Source organism: Anopheles marshallii, chromosome 2 (genome assembly GCF_943734725.1).
Source record: "Anopheles marshallii chromosome 2, idAnoMarsDA_429_01, whole genome shotgun sequence".
Classification (NCBI taxonomy): Eukaryota; Metazoa; Arthropoda; class Insecta; order Diptera; family Culicidae; genus Anopheles; species Anopheles marshallii.
The window spans coordinates 69,408,758-69,426,796 of NC_071326.1; the positions used below are offsets into that span (position 1 = coordinate 69,408,758).

General features: G+C 46.9%; 1 protein-coding gene across 1 annotated transcript; it reads right to left on the minus strand.

Moving 5' to 3' along the window:
- Positions 1-433: 433 nt before the first annotated feature.
- Positions 434-17,365, minus strand: LOC128718475 (uncharacterized). The gene is made up of 3 exons (XM_053812097.1): positions 15,026-17,365; positions 883-1,098; positions 434-805 (listed from the first exon to the last, which is right to left on the minus strand). Exons 1-3 carry the CDS (start codon positions 17,363-17,365, stop codon positions 434-436), a joined length of 2,928 nt encoding a protein of 975 aa, XP_053668072.1.
- Between the last annotated feature and the right edge of the window lie 674 nt (positions 17,366-18,039).

Genomic DNA, 18,039 nt, shown 5'->3' on the forward strand with positions numbered 1-18,039 from the left:
GTAAAACAACATGATAAATGATTAGAAACGATATCCTTAGAATGACTGTTGTCAGTTTGCTTTCTTCCCTTGCTGCAACGATTTGGTTTTGTTGATGAATACATGTTCTGGTATTGTGGTCGCGGCGTTCCTGCTCTCGGGCCGTTGATTGTTCACCGCGGTGCCCATTTAAATCTTCACACACACATCGTATTCTCTTCAATGCAGGTGTGCTGTTTTTTGATATTGAAGCCTTTGGTATTTGGTAAAAAAAATATTAAATATTTCATTATATTGCGCACATTTCGCTTCAAGTTGCCATCAGGCTGTCAATTTCCTTCTTTATCCGCCTGAAACCTCCGCTCGCTATATGTCATCATTTAGTACATCTAATAGCTAGGTGATAGTGCCGCTCTCTGTACATGCTACGTGTGCGCGTGCGCACGCCGCCAGCTCAATCGTCACTGCCCGTGATGGTGTTGGTGGGCGAACCGGTCGTGGACGGTGGTGCTGTACCGGTGCCGGAATCGATCGGCGACGGTGTTTCCAGCTTCCGGCGATTGTTGCGCCGACCGATCAGTATCACCACCTCGCCCGTCTTGATCGCCTTGAACACGTTGATGGCCTCCTGGTGCGAGAGACCCTGGAATGCTTTCCCGTTCACCGACAGGATCTCGTCACCGGCCTGCAGTGTACCCTTCTCTGCCGCCTGCCCGTTCGGATAGATCGTCTTCACGTAGATGCCCATCGAGCCCTTGGGCGAATCCTTACCGCCGACAATGGAAAATCCGAGCGCTTTTGCTCCGTTGCCTTTCGAAAAGCGAGCCTGCAATGGGTGGGAACAGTGTGTTAAAGGATGCACGTAATGCGTTTGGGGCGGATAGTTCTGATCCCTGTGCTCACCTGTCGGATGGTAAATGCATTCGGACCGTGGCGTGGAAGGGTGCAGAATTTGCTCTCCTCAATGCTATCCTCATCGTCCTCCTCGTCGTTCTCATCATCTTCGGCAGTGCGGCGATTCAGATGGCGCAGATGGTCCGATCCATGCTTGCTGCCGTCCGCGAATGTAATGCCAGCGTTCGATTTGACCAAGCCGTTACCGACAGTAGACTCGGAAATCTGTTGAAGAAAAGTTGTAGAATCGTAGAAGAATTATTATAAATGAATAGAATGTGTATTCGTCTTAGGGTCGTATGATGTACAAACTGGTGTTGGGTGATTCCGATTCAGAGTCATGTATCGGAATGAATCTTTGAACTGAATCAACGACTGGGAATCTCTATTTTGAATATTAATGAATCTTTGAAGATTTCTTAAAATTTTAACAAATCCTCATAGATTGATGATTCCACATAGACTGACAAACCTTCAGACATTCATAAATCCTTTTTTTATGACTCATTTTTTGAATTAATCCATTGCTGAAGACTCATAACAATGGGTCTACTCAAGAGCTCCAACAATAACCAATACAATTACGATCATTTTAATCCAGAATTTGTGCTGCATTAAAACACAACTGCACCATATTTCTGGCCTAATTGGAGCACTGGTGGATTAGTTAGAAATAATTAATCATTTTTCTTTTTTTTTTGTTTACTCCCTAAACTTGGCAGCCCAAGTCACTCTTTGCTAATGTCGCAATGGCAGTTTCGCCTTTTAATCGACACATTAATTCGATTAGAAACCGGTCGGTCCCTACCAACGCACTTTTTTGTTGTTGTTGTTGTCCTTTTCCTGTTGTTGTGTTGTTAATAAAGCATAAATATTTCCATTTGCTTTATCATCCAAAAGCGCAACCACATCGGGTAGGGGGGATGGCGGGGGACCTGCCCTATTCGGTGCGGGTTATAAAATGCATAACAGCAGCAGCCGTATCAAATGATCACCAACGATCGAATGAACGGTTTCGCATTGTTTCGTTAGCGGACACATAAAGCCTGGGGTGGGTAACATTGTTGTTGTTTTTTTTTGTTTTTGGTGTTCCGGAAAGTTTTTTTTATTGTACCGCAATCGCAACAGAATGGCCAATGGAAAGGATATAAAACGATCCACACGATCAAACGCTTTTGCGAAACGGGACAGGGGGAACGGGGCAGGGAACGTTATATGGCACAAAATTAGATAGCTCATAAATTTTCTTCCGATCTTTCCCATTTTGTTGGTCGGCTGTTTGGTGTACCTTATTGGACCTTAGGTGGACGGTGACAATGTGCCGCTACTGGAGGGTCTTGCGGAATATGAAGAACTTGAGAGACTGATGATTGATGGCATCAAAACGGTTATGGTTCCGTTAGACGTTTTACTTTCATAGGCCGCCTCTGTTCTTCAGACTGGGACATCATCCCAATCATAGTCCAAAAGATGGGAAGACACTTCAAGTGATGTGTCATATTCTATTCGTCACGTTCGTCCAGATCTCCAATACTTTTGAAGATACGCCATTTGAGAGATAATATTAGCTACTAGTGGACGATGGACGGCAATGCTTTGGACATTGCACATTGCATGATTGTAGTGTTTTATCGATTCAATTACTGAGCCAACCATAGCTTACGGCTCTGGAGAGATCTCAGCTGTATTACTTTCACACCCCGGATGGAGATCAGTCGCACGTAATGGATCGTACCCGAAGCAAAGAAGTAACGTATTAAGTCACGCTGCCGAGCTGTTTTTAGCTTGTCCTCATCACGGTAACGCTGACCCGTTGATCTCAATGTGCGCTTCTTGTGCTTTTTAATTGTCAGCTAGTAGCACTGTTCCGCCGGACAATGATCGCCGTGTGAAGAGTGTGTCAAAATCAGCGAACGAGGGCGGAAGAGATCAGAGTTTCTTTGGAGTGGTAGGCGACACAGCCCCCAACAATGCTAAGGCAAATAAAGCGAAAAAAAAACGAGGTCTTGTGTCTAAAATCGATCAAAACTGTTGGTGGTTTTGCATTGGTCGGTGCACGGAATTACCGAGCTGCTGCAGCTCCCTCGAAGTCTGCCGGAGCCTTCGCCGGTCTAATTATTGGCCGTTGGCACGCCGGTAGAAGCACTTTCACGGACCTGCGTGAAATTCACACTGCAGCAGCGGCGGGTTACAGGAGGCCTGTGGTTTAACTTTTTGTGTGCGCCTTAATTGAATTGGCTAATTTAGATGAGTCGGAGATGATCGGGTAGCTTCAGTTTTTTTTCCGGTCACCCCCTCCACATCCTTCCGTGTGCTACCAGGTGCGTTTTTGCGGAAAGATTCCAAACAAAAATGAATAGAAACGATTTGTTCGGTAGAAAGCGTCGGATGGTGTAAGATGGGTCGGTTCCGACCCAACCGATCGAGAGTTTGCGAAAGGGAGTGGAAATTAATTTGTGGACAGCCAGGCGCAGTCAAACAAGGAAAAAACAAAGCACTTTGGGCAAATTTCGCCCCTCGAAAGAAAAATGAATGGAAGCAGAAATGGAAAAGTAGTAACAAAATTAGTTAAATCTAAATCGAAAACAATTCCACAGCTGTAGTGGATTGAGCGGTGCTGATGTAACTTCCGCTAGGAGAAGTACCATAAACGGAGCGACTGATCATCTCATCCGAAACTATTACGAAACTGATATCATTAAGTAACTGGCTGTCAACGGAGTAAAACTGCGTGGAACTACTTATCGAAGATCTCGTACCTAATGCCTCCGTAACGGAACTTCAAACTGTTGCCGTAGAATATCTAACTGTTCTAATTCATGTCAGGCCTTATAAGAGAGCACCACCAAAAATGACATTAGCGTAGCGGTACTGACATTCATACTGCTCCACTGATTGTCCGCCTCATGAGTGTCTCAGTAACGGTGGTCGTTTTGCTGAAATGGAAGTTGCATAAATAATGCTGTTCCGTCAAGAACTTCCCGCATCTTCGTGCCGTGTATAACAATCGCAATATCTACATCACAAAGCCGCGTTCAAAAACATCCCATCGAACGCAACCACAAGCGGGACGGTAAATCTGTTTTCCAATTTCTATTAATTACGACTTCCGAGCACGTTCCTCAATTCATATGCTGTCAGGGTTGGAGAGGCTAAAACGGTTCCGACGACGGCCGTTGACCGCGTGCCGCGTAAACACTTGACTTAGAATTCGCGGAAACGAATGTCTTTAAATGTTGGCTTCGTATCTCTGGTTCGGTGCTGGCTGGGGAAATTGTGCTTGCTTGCCTGGAACTCGCATACAGTCTGATGATCCATGAAGCAAAGGAGCAGTAAAAACAAACAATCGTAACAGCATCGGAGCACCGTGAATCGGGAGGACGTGACTATCTCGCCATGCTAATGTTGTCTAGGCCATGTGGTAGCAGCACAAGCGGATCGGAATTAACTGAGGCAACCCCTGCATCGGATGGAACCATTGGAACATTCCATTGAAAAACAAAAATAATGCACACACCCAAACACTCCCTGCATTTGTCTGAACAATTGCGGCACGCGGCACAGAGCGTCGAGGTCATGAACAACGCATCCGCCACGCGAGATCTCCGTCCCTAGGTGAAGGACAAACACCGGATCTTGGCAGTTGGATTACGAAGAGTTAGCTGTTCTTAGACCAACAAAGTCTTTGTCCACGTCCTTTCAATCAACTGCAAACGTGGATGTTGGCAAACGAGCATAATGATCGCGTGGGCACATGCAAAGGCCCATTCAGAGCACGTGGATTTGGAGCACACCGTCTGACAGCTGTAACAACTGTGCATGATAGCTGTGCCTTGAAGAACCTAGCCTAGCGACGGCAAACGGGTGATTAGGTCAACAAACAACCAAACCACCATCGAAAGCCATATGTGAGCAACGGTGGTCAGGAAATGTGTGGGATGGTCGCAGTCGAGAGTGCACCTTCTGGGGCTTGCAACGGGGTTTCTCTGTTGAATCACCTGCGCGATAAGAGTGTTCGATTCTGAACACGCGTGGGCATCGCGTTCAAGTTGGTTTTCCAGTCAGCAAACGCCATCATCGATCGGGTTGTTTGGGGGTGGCAGATAATCACCGATGTTGGAACGACCTTCCCAAAAAAAAAGGGCGTCTGTAAGGAACTGGTGGTGTAAATAGTAACGCACATTAAACCCATCGATTTCGAGGAGTTTTTTTTTTGCCCAGGGGTTTCAACTATTTGATTGTTGACTGTTTATTTAAACGATCAGTCATTGCTGGGGTGATCATTTGACATTAATCTTGCCGTTTGTTTTGTTAGTGGGATAGTGTGACTTCGAAGAAATAAAGGCATTTTCAAGGGAATTGATCTGTGGTTGATGCCATCCGTCAGATCAAAGCTCGTGAGGTAGTAACGATGATCGCCGATAAACAGACATCTCGAAAGGAATGTTGAAAGGAGATGATTTGTGGGTTTCTTCAATATGTTTCGACATCTTCAAGAATACCTTGGAAGAGTTTGAAAGTCTGAGATAACGAAGTAATCGATAAACATCAATGATTTTGTTTTCGTGAGAAAGTATTCGTAGTGGAATAGTTATTCCAATATAAATTATATCTTATATCTTAAAACAACACACACCTACAATGTGTGTCAGTATCAAGACATCAGGGCAACAAACATCTGTTAAAACCCGCTATGTAGTACATCATAAAATCTAGCAAATAGACTTGTGAGCTGGAACCACCCAACCAAACGGATGTCTTACTAAAAGCAACCCTTCCAACCGTACACCCGATGACGACCATAAAACAATCCGCTCCAGAAGAATATTCATCTGCCCCCAACCTTGAAGCTGATGTGCGCGGTACCCGAACCATTCCAAAGCTGACCAATTGCAATCGGAGCCACCGAACTTTCTTTCGGCTGTAAAACAATGGCACATAAAATGGTGCGCGATACAGCTCGTGCTCGCAAAAATAGTAATTCATTGCCCTGGACAGCTGATGAAGTCCGGAAAGCTTAATTCCGGTGCAATTTCTTTGCTGCTACCTTTGCTTAATAGCACTTGGTCGTCGCTCGCTCTTCGCTGGTTTGTAATGGTGTGCCATTCGTTTGGTGTATTAGCGTTGCTGGGGCTTCCGTATCTAGCTGATACGATCCCATGCGAAAGGTCATCGCGATTTGGGAGACGTTACGGTACTTTGGCGGGATTATCACATCTCGGATGGGTCAGACAGTCGTTAAACACAGTGTCATAAAGCTTTTACCAGCTGCACGGTAAAGGCCCATCTCCGCTGGATTGCTCACAGCAATTGCATTTTTAATATCGTTTTATCGTAGCTTTCTAACAGACCCCAATGGTCTAATCGGTTGGCCTAATAGACCGGCAAAGGTTTGTGTCTGCATAATAGCTAATTATGTTGTAAATCTATCCGAAGAGACCGAGCGGTAAAGGTAAAGAGCCGCCAAACACTGCCTTCAACGCCCACACAGCCGCTGGCTATCGGTGTGTGGTCGGTAGAACGCTAACTTTTCTTAATTACTAAACACCCGTCAACCTACGCGAACAGATCGGCGAACATAATTACAAATCAATCGATCGGCGTTTTTTTTTTTTGGTTCCCATTTTCTCGCCACGATTATGATTCACGCTTGAGCAACACCGAACTCGCGTTTTTTTATGTTTCAGCCCACATCGAGTCGGTGTTCGGCGTTGACACGCGTTTAAGATGTCCGAGCCCCTCCGCATTGGAACGGTGCGCAAGATCGCGATCGATCGATGCTGCCCACATGGTGCGTAACAATAATGTTACTGTTTATTTGACACTCCGCAGAACAGTGCCGGGCAGGACTGGAACACGGGAAACACGGACGATATTGGCGTCAGCGTTGGAAAACGATCCACACTTTGCCCGTAATGAAGCCATGGTGGTACGCATTGGATGATTTCTTGATGAGGGATTCTAGATTGACGCGTTTGAGTGGTTTGACAGCTTTATAGTTTTGCCGCCCGTACCATAACCGTCACACTTTCGTTCCCTTGCGCGGTACGGTGACATTTGATCGAACGGACGGCCCTTGTCTACGCGATCACTTATCGTCGATCGCAGTTCAACCAGGGGCAGATGGTTGAATAATGGTATGTCCAAACTGTTTGTTCGCTTGCCTGTCTGTTTTACATGTTTGTTTTGTAGAGAAAAAGAAAAACACACAGACACACACGCGCGACATGTTCATCACCTACGGGGGCCGGTTGGATGTTGTGGGCCGTGGCAGTTTTTAATGGAAACGCGATACATCAGAAGCGTTTTGTAGCCATTTTGGGCAGAACGAGCTGGGTCAGGTATTGTGCAATGTAGACACCATCGGAGCAGCGCCACTGACCGTGGCAATGAGCAGAACGTTGGGATCGTAAACCGATGCCGACGGGTCTCCGCGAAGCCGTTTGTAGTTATGAGAGGTAGCTTACAATACCGAACATAGACAAAAAAATCACACACACAAAAACTAGTTCAAATTAAGAATTGGTAACGATGAGGTATTAAACAAAACCTTACGCGGCTAATCCATTTTGGGCAGCTCTTGTTGGACGAGAGCGGTAAGCATTTAGCATTGAGTAGGAATTAGTGCTCGCTACTTGCTTATAGTGATGGATCAGTTTTGTTTTGGAGTTTTTTTTATGCGAATCCCGTAACTTGGAACGAGATACTTCTAAGAACACAACAGCTCAATTATTTTACACTTGTTGCACTTGGTTTCCGAGTAGCAATAGTCGAACCTCACCAGGCAGACTGTTGAAGCTCTCATTTATTAGTCAACGATCCAAAGAATGTACTTAAGAAATAGGACGCTTATTACCCAGTTTTTTTTTTTTGGTTTAAAATTGCCAACTTTGGAAAAAAAATGCACCTAAGATATAGATCTCAGCCTAAATTGGTTTCTCAAGATCCACCAGAGGGTACGAAAAAAAAACAGCACCTCCAACTAATCCGGAGCGGCACAATAGGGCCATCATTGCACGGCTCTTAATTCGCCGACACCAATTTTACACATAGCGAATCGATTAACCTAGACATCGATGCGATCAATCGCCATGTTGCTTGCATACACACCAGGAAGATGAACATCGAGGAAGTGCTCAGCGTACATCAAATCAGCTTTTTTCTTTGCACTTACTTCAAACTACGCTCCACGCCTGGAGGTACTGTCAGCACCTCTTTTTTGTGTGCACTGCTACACCTACTACAACATCCGAACGCTGTAGTCCTCATGTGTTCAGCGAGTATGGCAACAATCTCGTATAATGTCGATCACATTTAAAATGGGAGGTTAAGTGTGTCCCAAACGGAGCAAAAAAACTGGCGAATCCATCTACCGTTTGCTGAATCTCGTTTAAGCACACACGCAAGTCACCATGACACGATCAATGGGGATCACTACCTAGCACGGTGGAGGTTTTTCGCGCCATATAGCAAATTGATGTCAGTACGATAGGATTTCTTGAGGCGCGTTCTAGACCAAAGTCCCACGCCATTCTACCCATTGAGCAGCGGGAAGGCAGCTCCCAGCTAAGAAAATCCTTCCATACTTCGTGACCTGATAATTCGCCTCGAGCACCCGGTAGCTGATCACTTTTTGGGCGCGATATTCTTGATCCGAACACTTCGAGAGCCCACGAAGACTTCGCCTTTCCTTTAACACACTCGACGTGCCGCTTTACACAACTTCCTATGGTTCGCTGAAATCGAACAGATCAGCTTAAGGAGAATCGTAACGTCCGGTAGGATGCCGATGTGATCATCTTGCAACCGCGTGGCTCTATTTCGGCTCGTTTGCTCATTACATGGTACGCGTTTGTTTGGCGGCCGGGAAATCCAACTCGCACGGTCTTTTCAAGGTCGTCCCGATGGTGGTAGAGCAAAGAAACGGCTGGAATAATTCTACCCAGCACGCGGGAACGACGAACGACACACGAAATACGCACGAAATCTTCCATTCCATGCTTTGCTCCATGTCTCGTTGGGCAGGCAGGCTCAGTCAGTCAGCGGATATAATTGGCATGAGGATCATTTTACTTCCTGGATCAACCGAAACCGATCATACAAGCATGAGCCGGCCAGATTGGTGCGGCAGATTAATTGTGCCAACGATGCTTCTGCATGGACTGTGCCCTCAACGCCAACGAGCATTATGTTGAAAGGTACAGCATGAAACGAGTGGACCGATGATGGACGGATGAACTTTATCCGATCAATCCGATATTACGATTTATCCGATTTAACGTAGAATAGATCAACTGTGGGCACGTTTGAGTAGCAAACCATTCGTATTTTTGTACCGGCAGCGGTATTCTGGATTGCCAATTAGGACAGTTTAACAACAAGCACAAGATCAATTAGTCTAAATTCTTCAGGAAATCGTTTTTGTATAACATCTGGGGTCCGAATTGATTCGTTCTTCTGTAAGAAATTGTTCGAATATGAACAGTTTTGCAATGAAGATATATTTTAACTGCCCTAATTAACATCGAAATATGTCAACCGGTCCCGAAATACACATGCGGGCCCTCTCATCATCCCATTTAAGCGTTTTCTATCCGCACGGATATAGATTTTGCAAAAGCTAATTTCAGTATACGGACAAGCGGAACATACGCGAGCAACGTTTGCACCGTACAGGAGATTAATTGAAACATCATGCGAATGCGGATTGCGCTTCCGACTGTTGCGTTTATTTCGTCAGTTTGTATGGTGGTAAACTCAGCAAATTCCTCAGCAAATATAGTGAGATATATTAAATTTTACCCAAGCTGACGACTGTTGAGAAGCACAAATTTCAATCGTCTCTCGTCAATCAACTCAAGTTTAAGACTTAATTAATCCACACAACTTCTACAGGTCGCTCAAGACATACTTCTCATTCAAAATGATGTCTAAAAACTGTCATAAAAAGCACTTTTTATTAAATTATTTAAGAGATCCTAAAATTGTGAGCTCTTAATGATCCTCCTCAGTCATCTTCAGAATTGGCAATGAATTTAGACATGGTCCTCTCAAATTGTTTTACCATTGCAGGCGCATGCGGGAAGCAGAATAGGAAAGTTAACATTTAAGTATCAATTTCATCCCAGAGCTAAATTCTGAGATATTTAGATTGAAACAAGCTGGGATGCGTCAAAGATGCAATACAGGCACGATGTGCGGATGCCGTTGAAAATGATGGCATGGTTTACGGCGAACGATTGCTCACGAACGATCGTTCGTTATGTCAAGCCCTTTAAAAATGAATTGGTTTGCCCTCAGAATTGCATAAATTTTGTCGATTGGGTCATCTGTTTGGTTCATGAGAGCTCATTTTTTGTTCAATTTTTGTCAGTTGGGTCTGCTGCGTAGCTCATTCAAGTTGCATGCAATAAAACACTGTAAAGGTAAAAAACTGAAATGAAAACTGTTCTACCCAGAACAGTTTGTATCGTTTTCATGTTTGTTTTTTACAGTGTACCACGATCGATCGATACAGGTTTGTATGGAGCTCTCCAGTTACTCCAAGAGTAACTGGAGAGTACCGATCGATCGATCGATTGGTTTGTTTTGTCATTGTTCCAAGTTAGGGATGATATGCGTTGACAGCTGAGGAGATTTTATATAATTAAAACTTAGAAAAACATTAAATACCTAAACAATTTGATTCATTATAAAACACTAACGACTTCTATGTAAGAAAACAATTTTTGCACATCATATAACACATTAAACGATTTGCAACCGTCGTATTGACGTTCGTTTAAAATTGTGGAATACAAACATTAGGGTATGCTATATAGCATGCAAACTGGGATGTGAGTTCATCACGAACGATCGCTCGTGAGCAATCGTTCGCCGTAAACCATGCCGATATCTCTTTATTAACAAACACCACTCGTTCATCTGCACCGAAGTAACGGACGGGTAACGATTGGGCCATGTAAATACTGGTGCCCTTAGAATTTGTCCCAATCAAAACAGAGCAGTCCTATGAGAAAGTGACGAGCTAAACGATCTCACCGAAGCTGTCGATCCTTTCCTTCTGCGATCGTACACCGCGTCAACATCCGGTATTGTTAATGAATTGCTTGAACATTCCTGTTTATTAAAAGCGTTTAGATCGAATCGAAGCCACCTGCATGCTCGCCGTGTGTGTCAACGGCCAGCAGGCATCAAAAACTGGGAATCAACCGGAATCGAAATTCCGCTCCGTTCGGTTGCGTTGTTCCGGTCCATCGTTCACACTATCGCCCGGACGCATCTGGGGTCATTGTTTTCTCTTTTTTTTGAAGATGAAATGAAAAGATGGTGCTGAAAGCCTAACCGTGTACCTCCCGACCGGTCGGAGAGGTCGAGATCCAATTAAATCACCCCAGGGGGAAAAATTATGCATTCCAGCGCGAGTGAGAAAAGCCTTTAAACGATCACGTCCTGTGAGGTTTTAGCATACGGACGGCAATCGTTTGGGTACCGTTCCCATCCCAGGCACTTGGGTGACGGACGGTTGGTTTTGTAGATGGATTTATTTGACTACGAAACCGGGAGGAAAATCGGTCTCCAAATGTTTATCAATTAAAAGATATGTCTTTTGTCGAAGCGAACCGTTTGGTGGAGTCTTTAAGGCCACCCCGGCGGAAGGATTGCTATGTTGGGGCTGATAACTGGTCATGGTACGACACACAAGTGGCCCGTCAGCTTCCGGGAAGCCCAACGAACAGAGATCGGGCGGTTTTGTGCATTCGCATTGTTCGACACGACCTCCTAGCGTCATTTTGTTTCTGGAGAGCTTCCTGCTTGTGCCCGAAACCGATGATCTAATCAGACATCGGTTTTATGATGTTCATAAAATGGCGCCCGGGTGACTTCACTCTGCCGCACTGAAGACTCTCAGCGAATTCTGGCCTGGAACGCAAACTACTTATAAAATAAGCAACTTTATGATCGCTTTTAACCGTCCGACTTCCTGACGAATTCGGACCGGACGGGGCAGTTGAATGCAGTTGACAAATTTGGTTTTTACGATACCGTTTGTTGCCGTGGTTTTGGAAGCGGCTTCTTTATGGATGGTGTGGGATAGCAACAAGTGGATCGCTACAAAGATGGCTGAGAGCGCCTGTTAAGCACATAAAGATAAGGTTGCGAGTTGCCGTGGGCTGACGGAAACGGTTATAAGCAATATCGAACGATCGCACAAAACATGGCAGTTGCAATCTGCTGCATCAGGAACATAAATACAGATGACACAATAGTTCTTTGTTTTGTAAGACGCATCATATGTCACACAATGTTTGGATGCTCCTCCATTTGAATTCGTCAGTTCCTCTGTTTCAAACCTTACTTTTCGGTCTTGAAGGGCTTATTTCATTCGGAGCGTTTATGCGACACTGCTCACCAAGCAAAATTAGGCCACCTGGGCAAGGAAAACAAGACTACGAACATAAAACTAGGCGCCATGACAAACCACCAACGAGCATGGGAATGGGTTCATCCGTTTAAATGGTAACGAAAATTAGCCCCAAAAAACAGCTCCAGCAACCCGTTTCGACTGCTTCTGCCAGTTATGGAAATAGCTTGTTAGTTTTTTTTTCGAAACCACATTAATGAAAAGCTGTAGCTGCACAAGAAGGGACTAATGTTTTGCCTTCTGTTCGTATGCCAGTAGCTATTCGAGGTGCATAGACGAAACACCTGTTGTTGTGGTTAGCCTCGATGTGATTGGAACGTAACTGTTTACTTTTTTTTCAGTGCAGCAGACTCAACGTACCGAGATTAACGCTTAAGATGACTTCCTTTCTTTCCTGCACTTCCGAATGACTTAGCATGTTCGACTAGCGGCAAACGCATGGTTCTGCGAGAGCGGAAGTGTCCAATTTCTACTGGAATTAGCGCTGGACTATGCCAACAGTCTGCGGCGTCTGACCGTTGACAAGATGTCTCCTGCCTTTCGCATCTCACCAGTAAAACATGCTGCCTAAAGCGGGTGTCCGACACCGCTTATCGACCGACAATCAACCACGAAGCCGGCCGTGAATAAGGCGTTATTAATCATGATCAAGCTTTGCTGCACTGATTCACACAAAATCTGGACATTGTCTACGGTCACATTTTGCTGCAGATGTGATCACCGGTACTGAACCTCACTCGCTGGAACTCCGTTCCCAGTTTGGATCTGATTGCGTGTTCCGTTTGTTGGCGAGAGTAAGAAAAACACACGGACAAAACATTCCCGAGAAGGAATGGGAGGCTACGCGTGGCTGTGGCCTTCGACAATCAGCGCCGTCGGTTCCAGTTTCTGCCGCTCGCCGGACCAGCCGATCAGATGTTTGATTGTGAAGCTTTGACGGAGTGGAGGCCGCCAGTACCGGCATTTGGTCGGCATTAGCTGAGGTATGTGACATCGGTATTCACGACATGCCGAGCCTAGGATGATTAATTGGACCTTCCGGAGGAATCGGAGCAGCCGTGTCGAGGTCGGAAGTTATAGAGCAATATCAACCTGCGCTGTGAGACGCTTGTAAACTACAGGTGCTCCAACATGCACGAACCTCACCTTACGGAAGGTTGCATCGCATGCAGTGCGGCCAGCCGGACGTACGGATATGTAACCGCTTATGGTTACAAATTGGTCATCGTGTTGAACTTTTCGTCCAAATCCACAACACGTCAGGGGGGAGGGCGAAGTGTCTACCGGTCGCTCCTCGGTCGATTCTTTACCGGCGCTAAAAGCCCCACACTTCAACATACCAGAGCTATAAATTTAAGCCCCCGGACTTGTCGTCGGGAGAAAAAAAAAGCTTTACCTTTAAAATTATGATACGGTCCGCTTTTCTTGGAGGATACAAAAAAAATACGGTGACGGGTCACGCAGATGCCCCCAACAAGCGACGCTTCGAATGAAGAAACAAAGCTTTTAGAAAAAAACCTTAGCTCCAGAACCGAAAGTCGTATTAACATTTTAAATTTTTCTTCCAAAAACTATAGGCGAGAAGGCCCCATTCCCGGTGCTCCGTGCGCGACCTGTACGATGTTGCGTTTTTGTGTTGTTTTGGTCTCACCTTCTAATAATTACTCGGGTCACGTGTAGGAGTCATTCGCTACAGTCCAAACTCGCGTTGGCTTTGATCAGTTCCGACTTTTCCGAGCGTTCGGGAACACGGGAAAGAACAAGCCGACAACAAGACTTCACGTTCCACGGCTCATCATGCCGGACTAACGACCGTTGATTCGATAGAAAACTTAACCATCCGCATGGGGTTTAAGCCCCCACCCCCCGGGTGTACCGGTGTGGGTGTGAAACTGATCACTTTCCTGTGGACTGCAGCGATTGTTCCGTGCAGTTTTCGAAGGGTTTTCCCCCCTCCCGGTTTTTAGTGATTATTGTTCTAGCTGGATAAGGTTCATCCGGCTGTTGTACAGCCGTACATGATTAGCATAATAATGTTTACAATCATATAATACAATCAACGAACGTTCCCTGATGGAAGCAGCCCCTACGCACGGGAGGAACGTGTGGAGAAGTTCTTCGATTTTCTGAACAAACGGTGGGAACAGCAGCGTAACGGAATGGAGCTGTTACCGGAAGATACTGGGGCCAATTAAAGAGTGCTACATCGTTTGTGTTACTTCAACACTTACTTACGACACAATCAGCTGATCTGACCGTGTCTACTGTAGAGATGCGTCACATGTCCGGGACTTGCAACTGTTTCGCTGTGTACGTCTATTAAGCTCCTGGTTCTTGGATTACTCAAGTCTTGTCTAGAATGTACTTAACTACTTCACAACTACTGTAATGTACTGTAATTCACGACTACTGTACTTCACAACTTGTATCACTTACTAAATCTAATACAATGAAGATTCTTACTGAGATTCTCACTTTCAACGTTACAGAGTTCCCGACACTGCTAACGATAAAGTCCCAACATTTTGGAACAAGACTTCCGCTTCATACTTCATCCAAGACTCCAAGCAAAAACGATAATTCACCGTTGAAAATACAAACACTTCATTACGTTGACTGCTAATTCTTCCAAAACCCGGCGCACCCGGCACTTCAACAAAATAAAGAACCATCGCCACGTTTTCCCACCGCACAAGGGTATAGATCGTACAAAGCCCTTTCGCTTACCTGTTTGGATTTCCGGTCACGTTCTTGCGTTGTTTCCGCCTTCGGGTGTTGCACTTGCTGCTGTTCCCGCCGACTGCAACTGCTGAGCTGCGTCAGCTTCTGTATCGTCGACTGTTTACTCACATTCCCACCGAAACTGACGCCAAGATTGCCCCCGCTAACGATTGCCTTATCGGTTCCGGTGCGTGTCACGGTCGGTTTACCGACCGCGGAAGTCGCCGACCCATCCGCTACTCCATTTTTGGCTCCACTGCCGGTTGCCGCAAGCGATCCCGCTTTACCGTTCGGTTTGCGTGCGCCAGCGTCCGCTGGTTTATCGCCCGACGCAAGCCCACCGAGCCCGTGCTGATGCATCATCCGGTTTATCCGACCGAACAGACCGATGGATTCCCGCTTGGAGGATTTGTCGCCGCCGAGCGCTGGTGTACCGGTGGTCGCTTTCTTTACCGGTGACAGATTTATCTTGATGTTTTTCAGCGGCGAGTGGCTACGGGGCCGTATCTTGCGTGCGTCGGCAATCTTCTTCACGACAGCGACCGGAGGTACCGGACTCCCGCTGCCATTGGCAGAGGACATCTTCGAGGGCCTCAAACGACTGAGGTTCATGTTTTCCACCCGTTCGCGCAAACTAACACGCCCCCCGATGGAAAAGTTCGGTTTGGTAGCGGACTCTTCACCGGTGGTCCGATTGCTATCCTGTTTCGATCGCTCCTTGACTGCCGGTTCTGGGTCGGATTGTTTCTTTGGTGTAGATTTGGTGGAGGTGTCGAGTGAGTGGCGCTGAGCGTCGAGTTTCTGTAGCGCCGCATTGAAGTCTATACTCCGGTACCAGGTCTTGGTGCGTTCCTTGCGCGGGCTGGGACTGTGATCCGTCGTTCTCAGGGTTACCTTTTTCACTGCAACCGTATCGGCCAGCATCGTTTCGCTGATGTACGGCAAACTTACGGGCCCTTCATCTTCATCCTGCTGTCCAGAGGGATCGTTATCTTGACGCTCAGCACCGTCTTCCTCGTCTAGGAATGGAGTTCTAGTGCCCTCACCCTCATCCTCTTCATTGTAGCGCGGAGTCACACCGCGATGTGGAGTTCTTTCACTAACCAGCGGCGAAGGCACATAGAACGTGGGTTTCGTTGGTGTTGCTTGAACCCCGGCACCAGGCGTGGAGCCTGGAATTTGAAACACCTCCTGCACGGACAATGCTCTTCGTTTGCGTAGCCCTGCGTGTATCCGGTTAAACTTACTGCGCAGCAGTTGCTGCACCTCGTGTATCGATGATTTCTGACCAGGCAGACGCATCGACGCCGACTTGAACGTCTTCAGACTAGGAAGCTTGATCTCCTTGGCTACTTTGATGCCACCGTTGCTCTCAACACCTGCGCCGAGGCCGGACTCTGGTGCGGATGCCCGTTTCATATCCGACAGCTCGTCGTAGTACTGCAACTTCTCGGTGCGGAAGATCCGCTGCGGTGGTGCCATATTGTCGCACATGTTCTCGTAACGCTGCACGTTGTACTCCCAGTCGATGCTGTGTGCGCTACGCCGCTGGGGCGGATTCACGTGTATTCGATGGGCGTACGTCTGATGCGCACCTAGACGCCACAGCTTGACATCGCTCGGTTCGTGAGAAAAGTGCTGCCAGTACTCGTCACCGGGAAAGGGACCAAGGCCCGCTGCCGTCGCCGGTATGGCTGGCGGTGCACCGATGGTAGAGGAGGACGATGCGGACGCGGAGGAAGAGCTCGAGTGGCGCAGCTCCCAGTTTTTTGGATCGTATCCGGACGCGAGCGGTGGCGCGTCCAGTAGGTGGCTGCCGGGTAGTGGGTAGTCGACGAGCGGATGATGATGGAGCTGGTGCTGCTGCTGATGCAGATGGTTCTGATGATGCTGACGATGGTGATGATGGTGGTGATGATGATGCTGCTGGTGAGGATGGGCCCGGTGTGACAGATGGTGCGGATGATGCCCGTGGTGATGATGGTGCCCGTGGTACAGCGGATGATGGTGATGATGCGGCTGGGACGCTGGCTGAAGCTTCGACTGACTGGCTAGGTTATGGCCCGGTACGAGGGCGGCACGGGGCGGAACCGGTGAGCCAGTCGCCGTACTGATGATCTGATAGTGACCTGGATGCTCGGCCAAGATGAAGTTGGTGTCCGAATCGAGCGATGCCGGACCGGAGACTGATTTGAACGATGCACAGCGGCGTCGTAGCTTGCTCCACTTCTGCAAGATGCCCGCGGAATCTGTGAACGACAAAACGTCGGGGACGACGATTAAAACAAGAGAGTTATTATTGAAATTAATTGACGCCCGCTCGTCTCTTTTCCTTGCTACACACATACACCGTCGAATGATTGCTCTGTTACGATTGCTTTCCTTCACTGTTTACGAGACGATCGTTCCAATCGAAAAGACACAAAGCTATGGATTCATGCACACCCTAGCCCTTTGGAGTTGTAAATATGACTGACTTTATTTGTCTCCGTCCAACAGAATCTTTGCCATCAACGAAAAAAAAAAATAACCCACACAACGTTCCAGCTTCCCGGGGATGCATGCATTCGACACTGTTAGAATGCTTCTAGGTGCATGTGCAACGATCGTTCCCCCGGCCATGCTTTGGTGGTTGTGCAACGCACCGAGGTTGAGACGGCGTATCAAAGGCCGATGGCACGATAAATGATTTGTTGCTTTATTAGCTGATGGCTTGCGAGAGGGCTTCTCTGGATGCAATATACCCATCTCCGGTCACCGTGTACCACGGGCGAGCAATGCATTTAATTAGATTCACTTCATTAAGCAAATACGATGAATAAATGAACTTCGTTCGCTGGCTTGATCGATGATGCTACTGGGTGTCGGTGCAGCAGAAAGGGCTTTACCGATCAAAAGGGTTGGGCTTTCGTACGTTGAACGGTGACTGCGAGTTGCGTTGGTGGAATTATTACAACCTATCCGAAAATGGTTCGTTCGCATTGGTAGTTTAGGCGTTCCGGCGAAACTTCATACCCCGT